We start from the raw sequence: 21896 nt of genomic DNA, 5'->3' as shown, positions 1-21896 counted from the left end.
ATTAAACAATAAGATAAAATAATAAATGAAAATGAAAATGTTCTGCAGTTTTATGGTTTCTAGGGGATTCATCTTGGGGATGATTTCTAAAAAATTCAGGAAAGCACAGAATTTGCTGGAATGTTGGGGAATTGTTTGACTCTGGATTGTTTTCAAATTTCTTCGTAATTTTTATCGGAATTACAGGTAAAAAATCGTGATACGATTGTTATAATTTTTTGAGTCAATTCCTAGCAGTTCTCAGGGTGCGATATTTCAGCATTTTCGTCGGGGGGCTGTCATGTACATGTTCACTATATTTTTAAATTACCTAAGCGTTGAGGGTTGATATCACGCAAAGGGTCAATTATGAGCGAAGCTCCCTTTCGATAGCATACATCGCGTGAGGTCAACACTTAACGCTTTTTATCCACTTTCACAGTGACTAAATGGAATCGTGTGTTATCCGAAAATTTCCGTTCTCATTCGGGATATTTGCGTGATATCACCATTTAACGCTTTTTATCCACACTTATTCAATACGATGACTTGATGGATTAGTGTTACTAGTAGTTTACTCGTTCAGTAAACTCATGCTCCAGTATTATCCTGGAATTTTCCATAAAATCAAATTATCCCAGAGGAATTTTCAAGACTCTGTCGCTTTTTATATTTTTTACGACTAAGAGGTAATGAATCAGTATTCATCTGCCTTCATTGTGGTACAGGACTTTAAAAAATGTTCTCAAGAATTTATGGTGTACGGAGACAAAAATGCAATAAAAATCACGAGAAAAAAAAACAGTGAAAATTATGTCTCAAAAGGTAACTCGCAAGGGAAATAAAAATCAATAAAAATTATATGTGGCGACGTAAATTCTATTTTCTGTTCCGTAAAATTTAAGCACCCGTCTGATGGCTCACCGCTGTGGTGACAAAAAATTCCGAAATATTTGCTCAACGCATGAGAAATTTTCCGAAACAGCATTTTTGCTGAATATTTTCCCGTATTGGCCTAAATATTTGTTAGTGCGGGCCAAACACAAACAACAGAAGGGATGAAAATTTAAATGGTCGATGAGAACTATTTACGAGATATCTCAATTCTGGTTTTCAGAAGTTAAAACAGAAGGATTGTTCAAAGAAAAATATGTAATAAAGATTTCCGGAAAAATGCTAGTTTGCATATTTTTACGTAACAACGCAAAAAGTGTGGAGCGAGAAATGATGTTTTGCAAGTTCCAGAACTTTACTGTTGCAAACGTAACTGTTACGTGATTCCCATGATCCTCTGATCATAACTTTTTTATTCCTCTATCAGTCACCTACGAGAGGATGCGGATTCCCAAGAAAACAAGAAAATTTTAAATTTTATTTTCCACCGAATCAGCTCTGATTTTTTTCAAAGTAATTGTTGACGTTCAGCCGTATCAAAAAAACGTTATCAATATTCGCAGACAAAAATTCAAGGCACTGAATTAGGGCATATGGAGCTAAGGAAGTCGTCCATAACGCTCTTAAGAATGAGTTACCTACTTGAAGAATCTGCACATAAATTTAATGAATGAAAACATCATTTGGCCTTATGCTTCATCAGTCATTGCAAACCTTGGTATAGTCCGCCTGCATGAGATGTCACCACTTGCTGATTAAAAAAAAACAGTTTATTAAACCTTTGGGGTTAAAAATTTCTAGTGACAATGGATAATAAAATAAATAAATCCATTGTAACAAGATAATAAGTTACTATGACTGTCACTAACTTTTGTACTTGCCAAAAAGATACCAACAGTGGTTGTGCAACTGTCTCACCCGATACTGTAAATAAAAGCTCAGAGTTTGCACTGGTGTTTTAAGGTTAAAAGACAAATAAATTGATGATTATCATCAACTTCCCTGCTCTGTGCTACAGACCAATGTCATCTCGAAAACGAAAACGAGAATGATATTTTCACTGAAAAAGACGAGTTTATCATCCATTGTAATCCTTTCAGATTTCGAGTAATGGATCGAGTTCCCCTTCAACTTTCAATTACCTACAGTTAATTAAAATTTCCTCCCCGATCGTTAATGTCGAAATAGCCTGTGAATACCAATAAAATATCTACTTGGCAGTGAAAATTGACAACAATTCTCAGGCCCATAAATTTACTCAAACTGCCGTATTCTCCATTCGATGCATTGAAAAAGCCCTATTTTATGGATAAAACCAAATCAATATCTTTTTACAATCCATAAAACCCATGTGGCGGTATTCTTACCCTGTACATTACGTGTAAAAGTGAAGTGGTAGTGCACTTGCCCCCATTGCAACTTGAGTCCCACGAGGGAACCCTTTTGCCTTCTGTTGACAAGTCTCTCCTAGTACTTCCCCCTCAGTTTACCCTTCTGACCCGCGCGATAGATCCAATTCAGTTCAGGTTGGGTATTACCACTGTAGAGCAAAAAAATATTGAGTAAGAAAAAAAAAAAAATAGAGAAAGGGGTGAAATGACGATGACCTCCGTTGTCGAGACCAGTAGTCGGGAGGGGCATTGGGCCGACGCCTTAACCGTATATATCCACACAGCGGTGTGCAGCGACGCAGGCGGAGAACAGCGAGATTCAAAGGTATAAGGGTGCCGCGCCTGGATACGGTCCTCACCCTGTCAGGCTTTCATTATCCCGTCCCTCACCTCACCCTTGATCCCCCAAAACCCCTCATTCTCCTCCATCCATTTACCATTGAATTTTTATGCAACTTCCTCCGTTGATCTTCCGCACATCACGCAAAACTTTGCGATACAAGACGATTAAATAAAATTAACCACGTAGAAGAATAAGGGAAGTGAGCGAAGATGACACAGGAACAGAGAGTGAAGAATTCATCCCTCCATACTCCTACCACCCCATCCTCACATCTTCCAGTTACCTTCGCTCAAAAAAAAAATGTTTTTTTTTCTCCTCTCTCCTCTCTGTTCGTCACCCTCTGCCATTGCTCGCGATGTAACGCGGAAGCGCGCAAGTCGCCGATCGATCGTCTATCGCCATGGTTACGCCAGTCCTCCTCTTCACCGTTGGTGTACAGTGCTTGCAGTCCCACCGTACATCTCCTCTTACTCTCTCCCCCATCCACTTTGATATCACCCACCTCTATCACAAACCACCACCACCCCTTGGTACCCAACCTTCTGTACATCTCACTCCTACACCATCTTTTTTCCAGCTGTCTCTCTCCCTCTCTCTTTCATCTCTCAACGGTTAAGTCCGGTACGGACGAAAATTCGTCCACCGAAAAAGCCCCAAGCCCGCGTTCGAGAGAACCACACTTACCATCGGTCTGGACCATCAACGTCGTGCCGTTTTATCATACCCCCCAAGTTTTATAACCTTTCACCGATTTTTCATTCTACCTGTCTTCATTTCCATAGGCCTCCGGCTTCAATTGTTATTAATTTATCAACCATTGAATTGAAATAAGCCTTATGATCATAATAATCAAGTGTTCTTGTTCATATTTTCAACTGGAGCTGAAATTCATCCGAGTCAATTGAATCGCCAAGTGAGCGAGAGTAATTTTAAGTTTGAAAAATCTCAGTTGTGATATTCCAGTGAATATAATTTGTGTTACTGAGGCGACAGCAAGGGGCGGGGGAGAAAAGGGATGAGAGTGGATGAGGTAAATAAATAAGAGGGAATGAAGGAGGAGTACGAAAAAAGGCGGCGCACACTACGGGCGTGATCGTAGCGCGGTGAATATTGACATTTTCGGGCTAGGGGTGCTCACAGAGTCCAGGGCCTTCCCTGATTCTCCTGCCGCAGTATCCATGGCTACGCTCTCGATAAAATCGCGCCAAAACAGCGCGCGATACTGTGAAACAATGACTCAGTGAATATTTCAAATAATTTCTACAAAATCCAACGATTCTGCAGTAGCAAGAAAAAAATTGGAGATTTTTTTTTTAGGGAAGCCGGTGGGGATGATAACAACGTGTGAAAAGCGTTGAGAGAGGGTTTGAGTGCCTAATTTAAAAGGGTGCACAGTGACAGGTTGTGATTTTCGTGTGCCCTCGCAACTGGATTTCGAAGGGTTTTGTCCTCCCCCAACTTTGCCCATTCGCTCCACCCAATACTACCTCTCACCCTCATCCCTTCTCCACTGATTCCCCTCTCCCTCTCACGGCTTTTCTACGGACCCCCCTATATCTATGTTATTGTGCATCATCCCTGATATGGCGGTGTGTTGCGGGTGAGGTCTCTCTCGACGCGCTTCCGAGGATGTCGTCGACCGTAAGTCGTTAAACTTTTCATTTTATCAACATAAATTCCACTGTCTCTTAAATCATAACGTACTGAATAAATTCACTACATTTTGTAACGTATATAATGGAGATGTAAATTCAGTGATAGTTTAGGATCACTGCGTCAGTTGGCAATATTTCTTGGTGTTCTATATCATAATTTCTTGTCGTGTATCTTTTGTGGCACCAAAAGGGGTCGCGAGACATTGACATCGTGTCCAATACTGCGGTGGACCAGGAATGAAAATCCATTTATCGACGAGGCTTTTTGTGATGTTGCTGCACAGTGAAGTTTGACATTTCGGTGGAGATTTTGTGTTACGCAGTGGCTTTGGAGGTTCATCTGGAATTTTAGGGGTTGATTTTTTTTTTACCTTCGGGCGTCATCGTTCACTCGCCAGTGTATATGTCTAGTTGTTTTGCTATGTGTTGGGGGAGGGTAGGGGTGAAAAAATAATTTCATTCAGTTGGTTGATGTATCACGGGGGTTTAGGTGAGTGCATTATTACCAGAGTCAACGAACCATTGCTCCGTGATGCTGTGAGGGGGGTAAATGTGTTGAAGTAGTTGGGGATGGCGTGACAGGTAACGAAATATCATAGATCACGAGTGGGGAAGAAGATGAGTGATATAGGGTGGCTGCGATTTGGGATAAGGAAAGGGGAATTAATTGCAATAGGGCGGTATGAAATATTCACAGGGACAAGGGCGACAGGTGAACGCATCGGTGGGGGATCGATATAGCGTTTAGTATAGGGTTTTGTTTAACCCACGCGTATTACCCAGGAGCCAGTCAATTTGGAGTCAACATCCATCTGTTTGTGCATCTCCGGGGATTTTGAGAATTAAATTCACTCCACTTGCTCGCCATTCTGCGTGTGTTATCCGCTGGGAATACAGTACTCGAGGGTTAATCCCTCCATATGTGATGGGAGAAGGGGCGAAAAATGGGGCAATTTTTGCGTCTTGACTTGTAACTTCGACCTGAATTCCACCCAAATGATTTTTTTTCTTCTGACACTGTGTGTACATGTGTGTGTGTGTGGTGGGAAGCTTTCGGGCTCATGCCCTCTACCGAGGGAAGGATATATACAGCCTCGCCCCACACCACCCGGGTGGGAAAAAGGGGATATAACACCACCGCACAACTAGACGTACATAAACCCCGTATATACACGAGAGAGGTGCCCCACCCCACTTGCACTCCCTCAACCGCATTTGTATAGATTGTGTATAACGTACGTGTGCGACAGCCCTTACTGTATCTTAGCTTGAAACTTGTTTGTTTTAGTTAATTTTTTTTTATCAATGGGATGTACTGACAAAAGCCCCCTGAAATGTTGTAGATATTTTTTTCCAGCAAAATTGAGGGGTTGTTATTCGATTAAGGGTGCAGATTGGTGCAAAATCTACCGGCCAATAGTGGTCAATGAATATTTATTGGGAATTATTTTTCGATGGAGATGGAAGATTTATAGAATATATATTTTATACTGTGGCGGCATTTTCTATTCAATTCAGGTAACACAATGCCGGTGATTCATGAAACATGTTATTTTCAGGGATAGGGGAATTCCGGGAGCCCCTATATTCCGACTGAAATAACATCCATCCAATTAAATCCATCGCTTTTATCTGAGAAATATGAGGAGATAATGACATGTAAATTTTCAACATCAGAAGGCTCTTTCTGTTTGCTTATACTCGGTAACTGAATGCTAAATTCAGGAAACTATTTGACAGTCAAATGAGAATCAAATAAAAATCTTCATTTGATATTCTGTATCGAGTGCGACAATAGATAATTTAAGGGTGAAAATGGGAAATTGAGCAACTTTTTATTTACTTCAATGACACTAATTCGGATTTTTTTCTTCATTAGAATGTCACGTTCAGTTCAAGGTAACGTGGCGATGTTGAGTTTGTAAGGATTCACATACACGATAGCAATGGCGGTATTGGTCGAATCTACAGCTCGGGATGCAATTTCACTCGATCAGACCGAGGGGGCTTCGGAAATGGTATTCCTTGATGGAAGTATCCATTGTAAATATATCTGAATGTCTGACATCGACTGATTCGTTTCCGTTCAAAGTCTTATTACCATCACATCCATGGCCATTGTCATTTCATGATGTTTTTTATCCCAATGATTTTTTTCTCATCCTCTATCAATTTCCTCATTGTCTCGGATTCTCTTATTTCTCTGACCTTTAATCTGTCCTCTTCTTCCACTCATTCTCTTATTTCCATTCTCAATATATTTCAAAAGATTTATTGGAATAGTTTGAGTTTGGAGTCGGAACTATCGATGAATTTTCCACTACCATTTCTCGCATGAAAATCAAAGGTGCGCGGGTAGGAATGGCCATCAAAATTCCATTCTCCAATATTAAAGTGATCTAGATTGATTGCAACCTCGTCCACTCGACATTTGTCCGTTCTCTCAATTAATGAATAATAAAATAATTCGAAATTCAAAGATTTAACTTGATACGGTTTTTTACTGCACAGTAACAATGATTGGCAGCTGCAAATTTGCCAGTAATTATCATCTATTTCTGTCCGAGGGATAAAAATGCAAAAATATAATTCAGGCATTTTTTTTTAAATTCGAGATATCGTTTTCTGTGGGAAGTCGATTTTTTTTAATGCCAACTTCACCGAGAGAGGTGAGTAGGTGGGCTGTACACTACTGGGCGTTACTACTACGGACCTTCATTGACCGTAGCCTCTGGCAGACCTGGAAAAAAATAACACGGCTGTCCACTCGACTTCCTCCTTCACTCGATCCCCCTCAAAAAATTCCCTCCTCCTTACATTCACAATCAATCATTCGCCTCCTCCCAGATAATGGACTAATTTAATTTTCCAATAATTTCGGAAGAGAATTATATCTATCAGGATTCATAGAAATTCTGATAAATATCATATTAAATTCAGAGTACGGAGTGATGAATTGAGTCAGTTCACCAGATGACAATGCAATTGATTAATGGCTAAGCGTTAATGAACTTTTGGCATTATTTGACCTGATTTTCCGAATATGGTGTGTCCACAGTGATGATACCATGGAGGAGCTGATAACCACCAGTCGCCAGCAATGATGTGACAATAATGGATACCTCCCTTCTATATTCTATGATCGGAGAATCATAATCGGATTCTCCTCTATGCTACTCCAGTGCTTCCTTATCACAAAAAAGAATTTTAAACTGCAAAAAAAGGAATGAAATCACCAAAATAAATAAAAAAAAAATTGAAGTACACTTCTCAAGTCAGTGCCAAAGTAAAAAAAGCCAAGAAATAACAGACCAAAGAAATAACTGGGCCAAAAAATAGTGTCAAAGAGAGTGGGAGAGAGATAAAAAGATAAAGAGATTTCGGGGAGAAGGAAAATATTGCAGAGATGAAAGTAGACTGATGTAGAGGACGAAATAAGTCAACAAAATAACGTTGAAGAATCAACGAAACCTCAATTGTACGTTCAACAGCCAAAAAAATTATAATTTAAATAAGGAGTGAAGAGGGAAAAAAAACATGGGCAATAAGCTCTCAGCCTGCAGTTGTGCACCACTATCGAAACGGGGCTATCGGGACGAGGATTCACCATGGCAGACTGGCGGAAGGGGTGGTGGGGGTGGTGGTAGTCACAGGAGTGACTCGGGCCCTTTGCTCAGGTGCGGAATAGAGAAGAAGAGGTGCGCAAAACCATTGCCATTCAGCCACTTCATTTTATCATACACTCTAGATTTGCCCTTTATCCCTTTGCCCACCTCTAACTTCTATTGTCAAATTTATAAAATAATTTTGTAAACCCATCAACTGATTTCAATATCTCTGTCTCCCACGTGTCCACGTGTATCTGTGTCTTATTTTTCATTTTTATCCACCTCCACATGCTCTCTATGACTTTGTTGTACACCAATTGAGATAAAGTATACGTATGTATCCGACTATGGATTTCCATGTACTCTACATCTGTTGTTTTTTTCACCTGAAACCATTGAGTTGACGAGAATTTTCAACTGGATGCTGAAAGATTTTTGGAGTACTCCTTTGATATCAAAGATAGATCTTGCATTTTTTAAACGAAGAGAAAAATAAAAAAAAAAAAAAATAACACTCACTGCCATTTGCTCTCATGCGCCTATGTATTCTTTATCATTTTTCCCGGTTTTGCTTGCCCCATTGTTTAACGCATGTGCTCGTTCACTCGGAAAAAAAATTATTCTCAAACAGGGAAATGAGAGAGAGGAAGATTCTGAGAGTACAGATGTTTTCACACGCTTACTCGTGCTTTTCTTTGCAGCCCTACACTCACCGCTTTTGGCCGAATAGTTGGTAGCATTAGTTATTTATAGAATCAACAAAATGCTCATGCTTTCGGCATGGCATTCACCATTCTCCATTTCTCATTGCACATTCACGCAATGCAATCGTTTGTATAAATTTTGTTCAATAACTGTTGATAACAATGATGACATAATAATGAGCATTTTTAGACTATGGGCTGAAGTTTTTCACGTAAGTGCCAGTGGTACTGGTACTGTCAAATGGCAACAAGTCTCCGAGGATCTTGTCCCTGTCAACATACGTTGTCTCCAGGATTCACCTGAATTGGTCTTCCATATCACCGCCTACAATAGCCAGGTTGATAAAATTCTGGACGTACGACTTGTGCAGCCAGGTAAATGAATTTCATTTTAATCACCAACGATTCTATGCATCCGGAAGAATCATACGTTTGAGTGAAAGGGGAAGAAAAGAATATTTCGTTGAATGGAATGTAATGAAGCATTCACCTGGAATAGAAAATTTCATTTCTTGGATTTTTAGTTTGAAAGAAATAGAACGTGATGGATTTATGTTTTTTATCTTCAGTGGAATATTTCACTAGTTTTGGATATACATTCTCATTATCCGGAGAATTAACTTAGAAGCTAAGTCAGATGAATAATGTATTTCAATTTAGATTCCATGATTTATAATATATAGTGGATTTTAATTTACATTATTCATGGTATTTCAGTAAATTTCTGTTTGTCAACTCTGGACCGTTCATTAACCTTCCCTAAAACTTTGACTGCATACTAATTAATCGGATTAATTAACGGCATAATGAATTTCAAGTACAACTCGTAAAGGACATGATAAATTTTTGGATACTAGAATAAATATTAACTTTACTTCAGGAGGAAGATTAACGAATAAAAATGGCGATTTCTTGAAATTGATCTATGCAAAGCTGTAAAAGCTACTTGAATAATTTTTAAGGTACAAGAATTGGCCAGGCATCGGAGTGCTTCATCTACTGGAAGGACACGATGACCAATGACACCTGGGGTCTCAACTTTACATCACCCATTGATGCTAAACAGTTCAAAGACTGCTGTGTAAGTGACGTATATTCATTGACATTCAATAAAGGTTCAATGATTGGCATTTTATCTTTGGCATTCTGTTCACCAGTCACCCTCAACCAAGACACCGAGGAAAGCGACCTCATCTTACTCCCTCAAGCTACCGAGCGAACCACCCAATAAGCAAAAGGTCAAACCACGTATAAAGCCACTGTCAACACCAGCATCACCGAGTAGATCCAAAGCACCACAGTGCACTTGTATGCCACCGGAGCAATTTGCTAGGCTTCGCACTCGAGATCCAAGATTTATATCCCATGGTAGGATATCCTTTGCATTCATTCATATTCTATTTCATAAGTGAGTGGTGCAGTGGTGAATGGAGATAAGTCAGGTAGTGGATTTTTTTTTCTCCCAAGAGAAAGTTCACTCATCGTTAAATTACAAGTTTTAGATTTTTTCGTGTTTGATAAACTTAACTTGATGCTAAAAATCTGGGGAATCAATTTTTAGGTACGTCAATCTACACCTATTTACTGTAAATATCGTTGAAACATTTGTTCCAAATCTGTTCCAAAAATTATTGCACAAAAAATTTAATGACTTGAGGAAAATATTTGGAAGACCTTTTGATTGGCTTTGAAGATAAAGACGATGGCAATATTGGTTGTGTCGTTTTGTAGAATAAGTATCGAATATTTTCCATTAAAAAACAATAAATTTTGATGAAAAATTTTCAATAGGGTAAGTGGGCCAATCGATAGACGGTCAGGGACAATCTAAGGTTCACCGAAAGTTAAAAAAATATAAGTCATAGGATTAAGTTTCATGAGTCCAGTGCTGGAAACTTTTATAGCAAGATTGTAATAAAAATACTCCTGAGGCGAGGTTGGAAGAATTAGCCTATGAATCCAATATAAAAGAATGATGAACAAGATTGACATTGCGAGATCGGTTCCTCTTGATTCAGATTAATTGAAATACTGTTTCATTGTTAATCGATCATGTCATATGCAATGAGTAGGATATGGATAGGGTTTCATTCAAAATATTCCGCGGAAAAACTTCACTTTTGACAGCCAATCTTGAAAAAGTAATTATCCATTGTGATGAAGCAATTCTCATCCATTGTGTTTGTGCCCGTTAAATCAAGTTTCAATGTGTAATGTATGCCTTCAACGAAATCCACATTGATTTCTCAAAAATGGTGTTACGAGAGTGATCTACATTCGCTAAGTCTCAAATAAAATCCAGAGCTCCATTTTTCCGCCAGCAGTCATAATTTCTACTGTACCCTTTTCATGATCGCATTCAATGTACCATCTCATTTTGCCAATACTCTCCCTGGAAACTATCCACTATCCACGTTCATACGAAAATGTGGGATTTGCAGAATTCAAGCGTTATTTCCGTGTTTTTACATGAATTTCAAACATCTCTCAAAGTTTCTATCAGTAGTGTTCTTTGTCCGATGAAAAGCTCAAGGGATTTCAAATTCATTTTCACCCAGATGCACTGATATGCATCAGAGTTGTTCTTTCGTGTACGAAGCAATATCCAATACCATTAATAATTTTCTTTTTAAATTTCCCAATTCACCAAGGTTTTTGTCAGATTCTCGTTGAATTGCGAGTAATTGTACTGGATGCAATTCCAGATATCCGCTTGTCGTTTAATCAAGCGTGCGATTAAATCCAAGACCACATCGCGATCCATTTCCTCAAGAATTCTATTTTAAAAATCTAACAAATGAATATCTGACTTGGAAAAAATTGTACTTTTTCCCAGAATATATGTTCTCTTTTCATAGAATTGTCAGTAAATGTACTCCATATAATTTAAGAGGTGGGTTTATCCGGAAAAATCATGGAATGTTCTGACAAGTCATAGAACCAGGCAGAATCTTCTGTGAAACTCACGAATTATTCAGAAGCTCTCCAGTTATTCAAGTTTCATTTTTTTCTGGCATCGTAAAGGCGTCTCAATTGTTCTTAAAAATCCTAGAAACTTTTTCATTAATCCCTGAGCATAGACATCCCCCAATAATTGTCATTTTCTGACATTTATCCCTCACACGCTGATTTCCATTTATCTATAGCTTCAATGGATAACAAATTCGCTGCCCCGTAAAACTGAAATTCTATTTTATTATCAATTCGGCAATTCGCAGGAGCCGAAAGTCTGAATTTTTACCAATAAATCTGAATCAATGAAAATATCAATCAAAAGTTCTTGAATAACGGAAAAACTTTCCCCAGCAGTGATGCTCCTGCCGTACAATTCAATCACAATGAATGGAGTTTAAAATAAATAAATAAAATTTATGACCCAGCACTCGGAAAACACCAGCACAAAGCAATGTAAATGAGTGCAAACTCAATCTCCCTTAAAAAAAAAAATTCCAACAATAACCCCGCCTCCACGATATATTCATTCAATAATTTTTTGGGTCGTTTATTTATTGACAATTAATTAATGATAAATTATGCGCAGGCGCATCAACACTACCTAGAACCATGAACCGCACCTCAGAAATGGAGATGACGCCTGGACGTGACAAGATAGCACCAGCAACATCGAGTGCATCGCTTTACGATAATGTCAATAATACCGGTGATACACCGGGCAAAACATCGAAATCTGGTGACTCATGCAAACACATTGCCAAAGACAAGCAGAATGAAACTTGTCAAACAACACCAAAAACCGCCAACATCGGTATTGGCACAGCAACGGTGGGTTCTCAGGTACATTATTATCGGTTGTAACCAATCACCATGATTAACACGACTGTCCATTAATGATTGAACCTACTAAATGCATAATTGATCCACAGATCGACAGCCCAGACGACAAAGGCACCTCGATTTCCCCCCAGAAGGGAATAAAACGTCAGGACAGTGCAACCCAGAATGGTGGTGAAAGCCTAAAATCCGAGGGTACCCAGGCAGGTGGTACCCTCCACAGCAGTAAGTCTCATCGTAAAGAACAACTTCATCACACTAAATCAGCCGATTATACCGAACTAGAAATGCAAAATGGTAATATCTTCAACATTGTCAATAACAATCACAGTAGAAAATCTAAGAGTAAGAGTACAGATGACATGAGAATCGAGAATGCTCAGAATGGTGGTATAAGTCTTGATCCAAATACACTGAAACGTATGCTCAAACCAATGTCAAGTATTGATAGTCCAGCAACATCACCTGAGATGACGAGAAAACGTCACAGTCATCATCCCTATCATTACCACCCCAATAACAATAATCAGAAGTACACACATTCTGAAGCGGAGAATGAGAATTATGCTCATCCATACAGAAGTCCCTACAACAACAAGTTCCAAGGGTCAAGGAGTGTTCACGATATGGGACGTCACTATACCGGTACAATACCTGTGATTTTCACCCTATTTATTCAATTATCTTGCTTGCCTAATTGCTTTAGAAGTTTGATCATTCATTAGCATGAATGCATAGTCCAGTAACCATCGCAAAAACTAGTTTCATCATTAATCACAAATAATTCATAATTCACGTGATCATTAGAATCAAGTGTTGGATCTCTTCATTCATCGAGACAATCCTTTGCACCAATTCTCTCTTCATGTATTTGCACGTAGCAATCATCTGCTCTGTCTTAGGCGGCAGAGGGAGGATGTACTTAGATTTGGAACGTAATCGGTGCGCAGGTGATATTTCCCCACCATCAGACAACGTTATCTTCGACAATCAGTGCTATGCTACAACGCCAAGTTCATCGAATGGTAATTCAGATATGGAGCAGCCAAATCACTGCAACAGCCGTCGTTACAATACGGGCCAGCCATATCATCATCATCATCAGCAACCCCAGCATCATCACCAGCAGAATATGCAGTCGGCCTCAACACCTGGTAGTCCATCCAGTCGTTTGCTACTGGAGTATGAGATGCATCTCAGGAATACATTGGCCAAGGGAATGGATGCTGAGAGCTACAGTCTTCATACTTTTGAGGCACTTCTCACCCAGAGTATGGAGAACTTAGGTGATTATCCGTTAACACATGTGATTTCTTAAAGGGCTTGTGACGTTGAGCCACTACTTTTAAACCTTTATAATTTTCGTACTAATGGAGAAAACCTTCACTTAATAATAAACTCGATCGATTAATTACTTGCAGAATTTGCCGAGAATATCCCACTTAACGTACAACGCACACCGCATGCATCGCGCAGGCGTGAGTATATTAAAGAACCATTATTCTTCCAATCCTGTACAATATTTATCATAGACGAGGTGGTAATTAGTTAAACCACCGATAATGAGCTTTCGTCGTCGACAAAGTATCGCCTCTTGGTACTTGTCATTCGAGTCTCCATCGCGTGACGCTTGGAAACTTGTTGGACGTTTTGAAAAAACTGTATTGTTTGATTTTAAAAATGAAGATGAAGAGATACAAGTTATTAATACTAATGATGATGGAAATTTTGTGTGCAATATAGGCTCAAATTCTAATAAATCATCGACATTACCATTGTCTTATCGTTATTGCAATGAGAGACAGAACAGCAAGGATCGGGATGGTTATTATAGCGACAGAAATGAAATTATAAGGGAGAAGAGAGACCGTGAGGCAGAGAGGGAGCGTGGATATCTCAGTGACTATAACTCCAAGTATGATGCTAAGTAAGTAATGCACATTTTATGATAATTTTATTAACCGAACATTAAATTGTAAGAATTTTCTTTGAAATTCTATTTGAGAAATCTAACGGAGAACATTTGATTTGAAAAAATTATTACTTTCCCGTGGCATTTTTTAGCAGAAACTTCACAGAGAAAATATAGAAATTATAAATATTATGAGAAATTTAGTCTTCTTTTCGCGAGATATGATTTATGTCGGGAGATAATCGCTCAGAAAAAATGTCTTTTCCAACTGAACTCATTAATTCATAAGGGGGGGGGGGGCGCCTTGGAACTTGAACACCCTTTCCCACAATTTTCCACCGATATAAACTTCTTTTTTTAAATGTTCACTAGCCTTCACAGCATGACATTGTCCATTTTCCACGATTGACTAGAATATGCAAAATATATTTTTAAACAGTCAAGTCAATAAAGAAAAAAATATTGTCCTGCAGTTGTGCAAGCTGCATTGGAAGTTCTGCCAGGGCCCAATGGTTTCGCCATTCGGACGGTTGGCAATCAGGCAGCTCAACACTGGGCTCAGCCCAATCCAATTCCATAAACCCTGGTTATGGTGGACATAGGCGAGACTCCGCCTGGGATTCTCTACCATCACTTCGTCACGAGGGAAGTCTCAACGACAGTGGATACAAGTCCAATAGAACAGACTCCCTAGAGCATCGGTGAGTTGAGTGTCTTTTTGGGCTTTGAAACGAGTAAGAAAGAAACTCACTTCGAAGTTTCTTAAACTCATAAAAATATATTGGACATCTGTCAATAAGGGGAGCTTATGAGCATAGAGAGCAGAATTGGAGCAAAGAGGGTCTAAACTTTTTCACTGACTTGAAATCTTCAAACTAGTTTTATTAATTAGTTTCATGTCGAAGTCTCAAGGAAAGTTGAGTTGTGAATAAAGAAAAAAAAACCCCAATTCTGAAAGGAGAGTTGAGCATGCACTTTGAGTAATTGGATGCAAAATTACTTTAACCAACAAACAATTTTTCTTTTCATTTTCTACATTCCAGGGGAACATTTGATAGACAGGACAGTGTGCGGTCGGATTACATGTCTGATAGAGAAGGCAGATATGGTATAGTGCAACAAGCATCACTAGAGAGTACTGACTCAAGGCTGTGCTACTTGACTTCGTCAGAGGTGAGTTAGCATATCGAGTGGGCCATTGACCTTATCAACAGTAAGACACGGTATACAGTATCTAGTTAGAGATCCCTTTCCATTTTGATTCGATCCTCATGCAGCATAACTCGACGATGATTGAATCCCTCCTGCCCCAATGATTCTCCTGACATCGCCGAGATGAATATTTCAGTATCCCCCATTCGCATTTCAATAATTTTCAATCTTATTTTCGCAACTAATGTTCATCCTTGAGATTTTATTTCTCGGGGGACACATTTGGCGCTTCAGCACATTCGAAAATAAAAAGTGAGGAAAAAGGGTCGGGAATATGTTTTAAAAGAAGTGCATTACACTCAAGTCTCTTTGGTGAGTTTTTCACTCGCAGTCTTTGAAATACTTTATTTCAACTCGAGGTAGCATTACGTAACGTTAAATTTACCAGCAATGGAGGAATGATAGATGCGAAGGACTCATATGAAATTGCTATTGATTTTTCATCTATCGAATTTCCAAGGACTTAATAGCTTAAATTTCACCGGCGTTTTGAGCTTTTGAGCCGTGAATATATACTATAAAAAAATTCTAAGCAACCGTAATCCACCGGAGGCAGTTGTCCCGGCCCCGTGACTCTATTTTTACAACTGAGGCAAGGACAAATATCGATAACCTACTGACCCTGCACCAGGTTTTATATCAGAGTGACTAAGAAACTCGTACCTAAAAGCCCTCACGCTTCTCACTCACCCTTTGCATCCTCCTGTATGCCAATCCACTTTTATTTACCCCCCAGTACTTTTTTCCTGCCATTTAAGCTTTACTCCTCATCTATTAGCCCCAAGCAAACAAATCCCAAGGGACTCTAACGCACGTAAACAAAAACACAAAAACCTCGAATACAAAAAAACCCCTAAAATTAGGAAGAGGAAATCAAACAGAGGCCGAATAGTAAAAAAAAAACATAAAATAATATGACCCGTTTTGCTCTGTTATGCTTTACGAACACAAAAGATTGTTCCGAGTTGAGTGGCGCATAAAAAGAGGGTGCAAAACTTGGGCTGCCAACAGGTACATGCGCAAACGCATATCTCGGCTAATAGTCGAGGTCGTCCCCAGCAATTGCACATTTCCCAAGCCTAAAAGAAGAGTAAAAAACAGAACGAAAAAAAAAAAAATTAAAAAAAAAAAGAGTGATGCAGTGAAAAATGCACCATCCAAAGGTATAGCAGACGCCCGTGATGCACTGCAAATAGGTGGGAAAAAAGGAGTATAGCGTTGCCGATGGAGTATGCAGAGCATAACGTCCTTGCTTGTTACCGCATAGATAACTAGACACCCCTGTATCCCCATTCTTCGAGTGTTTCTTTTGCATTGACTCTCAACCCCTCTCGCAAAATGTCTATACGGGAATGTCATGAGGGGGAGCCTTCCAATATGCCCGATGCACATGCGATGTACGTTGCATCAAAAAGAGGGGAAAAATAAAAATGAAAAATAAACCACATCGTCTCATGTAATGTTCTGTGTACTTCTCGCTTGCGCGCCCTCGCGGACGTCGACATAGCTCTCATCAGGCTCCAGTATTGATTCTCATGGTGGGATGAAAGTACAGAGGAGCGAGTGAGAGAGATTTAGTGAAGGGAGAAGGAGGATTGGGCGCAAGAGGTGGTGGTACACAGAGGAGGAACTTGGAACCCGCTGTGTTGTTTCCACACCCCCTCCCCCTTCTTCTCCTCCTCCTCCTCGTCCTCCACCAACCCCCTGGGCACCCTTCACCCCACCATTCCGCTCGCCTACCTAGTTCCACAATTTCCACCAGTTCCCATCAGCGCAGTCTGGAGGTCTGCTGCAAAGGGAAAACAAATCGAGCTTTTCCCCTGTTCGTTATAACCCGCTTTTACCGGTTGTAAAGAGGGAATACAAACTATTTTACGGACAGGCGCGGTTTGTTATATGTGCACAGGACTCATTGCACCTGGTGTTCATTGTCATTTCTTCCAATATTATCATCTGACGTGCGTAGTGCCCCCCGGGGAGTACTGAGAAAGTCAAGTACCAATAGTTTTTCACCTTGACAGTACTATTGAAGTAGTAGAGGATTGAATTTAGTCAGACACGGTGATTTAATCGGAGAAGTTGTCGAGGTAGAGGGACAAGTTGAAAGAAGAAGAAATACTTGCTTCAGTGTCAGCAAGGAGACTGGATAAATGAATTAATTTATCAAGTATGCAAGCCAATGAGCGGCTCAGTGAGTCGCCGTTTGGCTCTCGTGAGTGATCCACTGCAACACTCATGTTCCTTGTTGACGAACAACTACGACACATTGGAATACTTTGTTGGAGAATTTACATGGTTCATGTTAACCAATCGTCACACCGCTCTCTATGCACCCACTTGAGATTATTTGTGCGCACATTCGATGATACAGAGATTAAAAAATTTTAAACTTTTACTGTGATGTATGACCAGTGTGATTGATTAAATAGATTATCGTGAATAATGATGATAAAAAAATATTTACAAATTTAGATGAGAGAATTTTAAATTTACCGAGGATTATAGCTGATTATGATGAATGTGGAGTGATTCAATTTCATCCATATGTTGACATCATTATTGGAGCATATTTCAATCAAAATATAAAGATAAATGTTTAATTCAATGATAATGGAGAGACGAGGCACGTTGCAACATTAACATTGTCATTTTTAATAACAGTGCAAGTAACGAAATTGCCCTAGTACCTGGATATCGATGGGACACTCGTGAAAAAATCCCATTCTCAAGGAGAACAGATCACACTTCATAATTGATAAATTAGAAATTGGATGTGTTGATTGTTCGAACTTAACGCCCTGACATCCGGCTGGTGAACGATTGGCTCGTTTCACCCATTAGCCAACAACTTCCTATCATACTATAACATGCCATTTTCCCCTCATCTGGCACATCGACATGATTCAACACTTGTGGAGTTTGTTAAACTGACACTCATCAGCGGCTAGTTGTTGTATCCACTTAATATGCAATATTGTATTATTCACTAGAAGCGATGATGTTGAGAGGGATGTAATTAATACAAATAACAAACTAAGGCAGAGTACTAGAGGGAATAGAAAATTTAAACGAAAAAAGGTCATTATTTTTATATGGACAGTCTGTTTCGATATTCAAGAGAAATATTCTATATACAACTACAGATACAGAAGCTTTACGGATTGATCAAAATAATAGAAAAATTTTAACGTTGGAGATATAAGTAAATTATGAATTAATTATGAGAGAATATTAGAGAGTAATCAAAGTGCATAACGTCATCGAAATAATTTGGGGGAAAAACTGTAAGATGCGTAGAGCTTATAAAATATTTGCTCTTTATGTAACGTACACACTTGTCATTTGTGGCTTGAAATTTGCCATCAAAGAGTTCTCACCGCTTGTGAGTGTGATCATGCGAGAGGCACTTGAAATGTACAGTGGAAATTGATTCCAACAGTTTCACAATTTCAAAACCACGCCACCATAAACAATGGAGAGTGAAGCATGAAAGAAAGTAATTAAAACAGAAAAAAATATCCCCACTGCTAATTCGTCCATAGCATCACAGAGACATTGAAGAAGGGAAGTTGTCCCCCGAGGGATTGTGTCCATAATTCTCGAGTGATCAGAGGAAGGAAGGGACACGTCTATCAAAACCGAGAGAGGGTGAATTAAATTGGAAAAGAGGGGCCGATTTAATCCTCAATGAGGACAATCTTGAGTCGACTCTTTATGCGATTACAGGGTACAATTCAGCGCCTATTTTCATCCCAATTCAATCTATAAATGTACATAGAGATTATATCTACATCAGAAAAAATTTCTATATGAGAGTTGTTCGTTTTCCCTTCGATAATCAACCGACATCCACACGTACATACACACAAGTTGCCAAGTGACTCGAGGACAATAATGAAAGCCCAGCGAGACGAAGAATCCATCCAGTGTCATCGAAGACAATTGCTAAAATTTGGAGCAACGACTGAGATAAAAGTCGACAATATAACGACACGAATGTATACATTGGTGATAATGGCTCGTCCACAGAGTCCACCTGGTTTTTAACTTGAGTGGCGATTTTTTCCCCCCACTCTCCTCACCCAGATCTCCAATTGGGGAGTCTGTTTTTTTTTTTCATAAAACGTCTCGTCTTGGCAAAGTATGGTAGATCAGGGATGGCGATTGGGTGGTGCGTCTAGCTTTCCAGATCTGCTCAGTGCAAGTGGCAGTAGTCTTTCCGAGGGATATACGGATCTTAAAACACTTCACAAACGACAGTGCAAAAATTACTTTTGTCTATGCAAACGTCATACAATAAGTGTCATAAATATCAATGATACGAAAAAATTTTACTGGTTCAATTGTAAGAGTGTGGAGGAGAAAGTCAATCAGACTGATAGTGAAGGATATTACAGTAAGATATTGAAAATAATAAATGGTGCATTGAGTGCATGGGCACATCGGTATATTGATGGTCTCAGTCAGGCGAAAAAAGGAATAATGTTCAAGATGAATGGATCGTCGAAGAAGAATATGAAGCTACTCAAGGAGAGCTGTTATTGTCATTATCATCCGCACTTGACGGCGGATGATTGCAATGCTGAATTTTTGAAAAAGGTCATTTGTTTCGATCCTGAGATTAGGGTCACTAATGGGCTTACGGGTCCAAAGAAGGTACATTATAAGTGAACTACTTCATTCTAACAGTTGAAATTTGTCTATATGTTCTATTTCCGAATAGAAGTTTTGTAATTTTTCAAATTTAACTGTCCAAAAAATGAGAAAAAAACAATTTTTTGACCGTGTCTGTATCTATCCCGACATGCATATGTATATCTACATATACATATGAGCGAGCAAAATTTTCCGTTCAATTCCTCGCTAATGAATCCATGGCATTTCATGATTTATTTTCCATAAATGTATGTATTGTTGACCTCTATTCATGCATATTAATGAAACTATTGTTGATTTATTCATTTTTTTTATTTATTTAATCGGTTGACCTGCGATAGCTAAAGAAAATTTATCTGGATATTCTTCTATCAAGTTGGAAAATAAACGCAATAGTAATCATCGTTGTTTCAATTTATTCTTAAATTTCCAAAAAAACTGTATTTGTTGAAAATCAGAACTCCAGCGATCTTATCCACAAATTTATAACCACTCTATTATCATTTCTACGAACGATTAAGCAAAGAAATAGCCCTCGGGAAAAATACAATAAGGAAAATGATGATAATAAATGATAGAAGGAAACTTTCCAAGATGACCATTCGCAAGAAATTGCTTATTATCAAAAATAATCGTACCATATCCAATACCACAATAATTCCCTACTTGTTTTTCTCTATCTTGTGTTTTGACAGATGTCGGATGACGATAGGATGTCATTGACGACAGCAGTGAGCGACGATGATGATGGTGAGAGTGTCATGAATTCACCGTACAGGGCTAAGCAGACTGGTACTGCTGCTTCGTTCAATTGCACTGGAGCAGTGCGAAAGGCTGGGTAAGTTGAATGAAAGAGACCATTTCAAACAGTATTTTCCATGGCATAAGTAATTATCACACAATTTTCCGGGGCTCAGGTGTCTGAGTGTGAAAAAATGGCTGCTACGTAAAAAGCATCAAATTGAATTGGCCCGAAAACGGGGCTGGAAGGCCTACTGGGTGTGTCTGAAGGGTACGACACTTCTTTTCTATCCCTGTGATGCACACCAGAGCCGAGCAATTGAGACAGCACCGAAGCACCTCATTATTGTCGATGGTGCTATCATGCAACCAATTCCTGAACATCCAAAGAAGGATCACGTATTCTGTCTGAGTACAGCTTTTGGGGATGCGTATCTCTTCCAAGTAAGTGAATAGTAAATTTTAAAATAACTGAGTCTTCTCCATGGTCATTTATTTCCACAGAGAGAGCGAAGCTATCGCGCATTTTTTTAAATACTTTACAGAGACCACTTTCCATAGTTCAAAGAAAATAGACCGTCCCTTCTCTGAACTACAATTTTTCATTTTCTTTTTTCTGCAGCTTTTTTTCCGTGGTCTTTCCCTTTATTTCTAAGTGAACTATGAAAAGCATTACCACTCTAGGTAGTCTTTCTTCTCTCCCACTCGCCATTCCATCTCAACAGACTCTCTCACTGAGAGCTTATTGACGATGGTAGGGTGGGGACAATGAACCATCGAATCTGCGTTGCTTATAAGGACCATTGTGTTTTCATTCCCCTTTTTTTTTTCACTCTTCCCAGGCGCCATGTCAAGTTGAACTTGAGAATTGGGTGAATAGTATTCACTCGGCGTGTGCCGCTGCATTTGCTAGACACCGTGGTAAAACTGGTACCCTCCATCTTCTCCAGGAGGAAATATTCCGTTTGGAAAAGGCTATTGAATCGGTTAGTCAATAATTCCTTTGTAG

General features: G+C 39.2%; 1 protein-coding gene across 13 annotated transcripts in view; it reads left to right on the top strand.

The window, feature by feature from the left end:
- Positions 1 to 1704: 1704 nt before the first annotated feature.
- Sif (still life) overlaps positions 1705 to 21896 on the top strand; it is a 34669-nt gene continuing 14477 nt past the window's right edge. For 5 of the 13 annotated variants that reach the window (XM_064125573.1, XM_064125570.1, XM_064125576.1 and 2 more), the window contains exons 1-15: positions 2659 to 4248; positions 7321 to 7960; positions 8765 to 8949; positions 9537 to 9655; positions 9732 to 9942; positions 12116 to 12369; positions 12459 to 13011; positions 13269 to 13652; positions 13788 to 13844; positions 14110 to 14293; positions 14752 to 14979; positions 15322 to 15451; positions 20842 to 20984; positions 21064 to 21331; positions 21730 to 21873. In XM_064125573.1, coding sequence (XP_063981643.1) covers positions 7800 to 7960; positions 8765 to 8949; positions 9537 to 9655; positions 9732 to 9942; positions 12116 to 12369; positions 12459 to 13011; positions 13269 to 13652; positions 13788 to 13844; positions 14110 to 14293; positions 14752 to 14979; positions 15322 to 15451; positions 20842 to 20984; positions 21064 to 21331; positions 21730 to 21873 — 3021 coding nt within the window. In that variant the 5' untranslated portion in view covers positions 2659 to 4248; positions 7321 to 7799. Of the gene's footprint in view, positions 2590 to 2658; positions 4249 to 7320; positions 7961 to 8764; positions 8950 to 9536; positions 9656 to 9731; positions 9943 to 12115; positions 12370 to 12458; positions 13012 to 13268; positions 13653 to 13787; positions 13845 to 14109; positions 14294 to 14751; positions 14980 to 15321; positions 15452 to 17243; positions 19139 to 19216; positions 20147 to 20841; positions 20985 to 21063; positions 21332 to 21729; positions 21874 to 21896 lie in introns of those variants that run through there. The other 8 variants (XM_064125565.1, XM_064125567.1, XM_064125568.1 and 5 more) reach the window with 8 other exon arrangements.

This window comes from Diachasmimorpha longicaudata, chromosome 7 (genome assembly GCF_034640455.1).
Source record: "Diachasmimorpha longicaudata isolate KC_UGA_2023 chromosome 7, iyDiaLong2, whole genome shotgun sequence".
NCBI lineage: Eukaryota > Metazoa > Arthropoda > Insecta > Hymenoptera > Braconidae > Diachasmimorpha > Diachasmimorpha longicaudata.
This window is presented reverse-complemented; position numbering and strand designations above follow the sequence as displayed.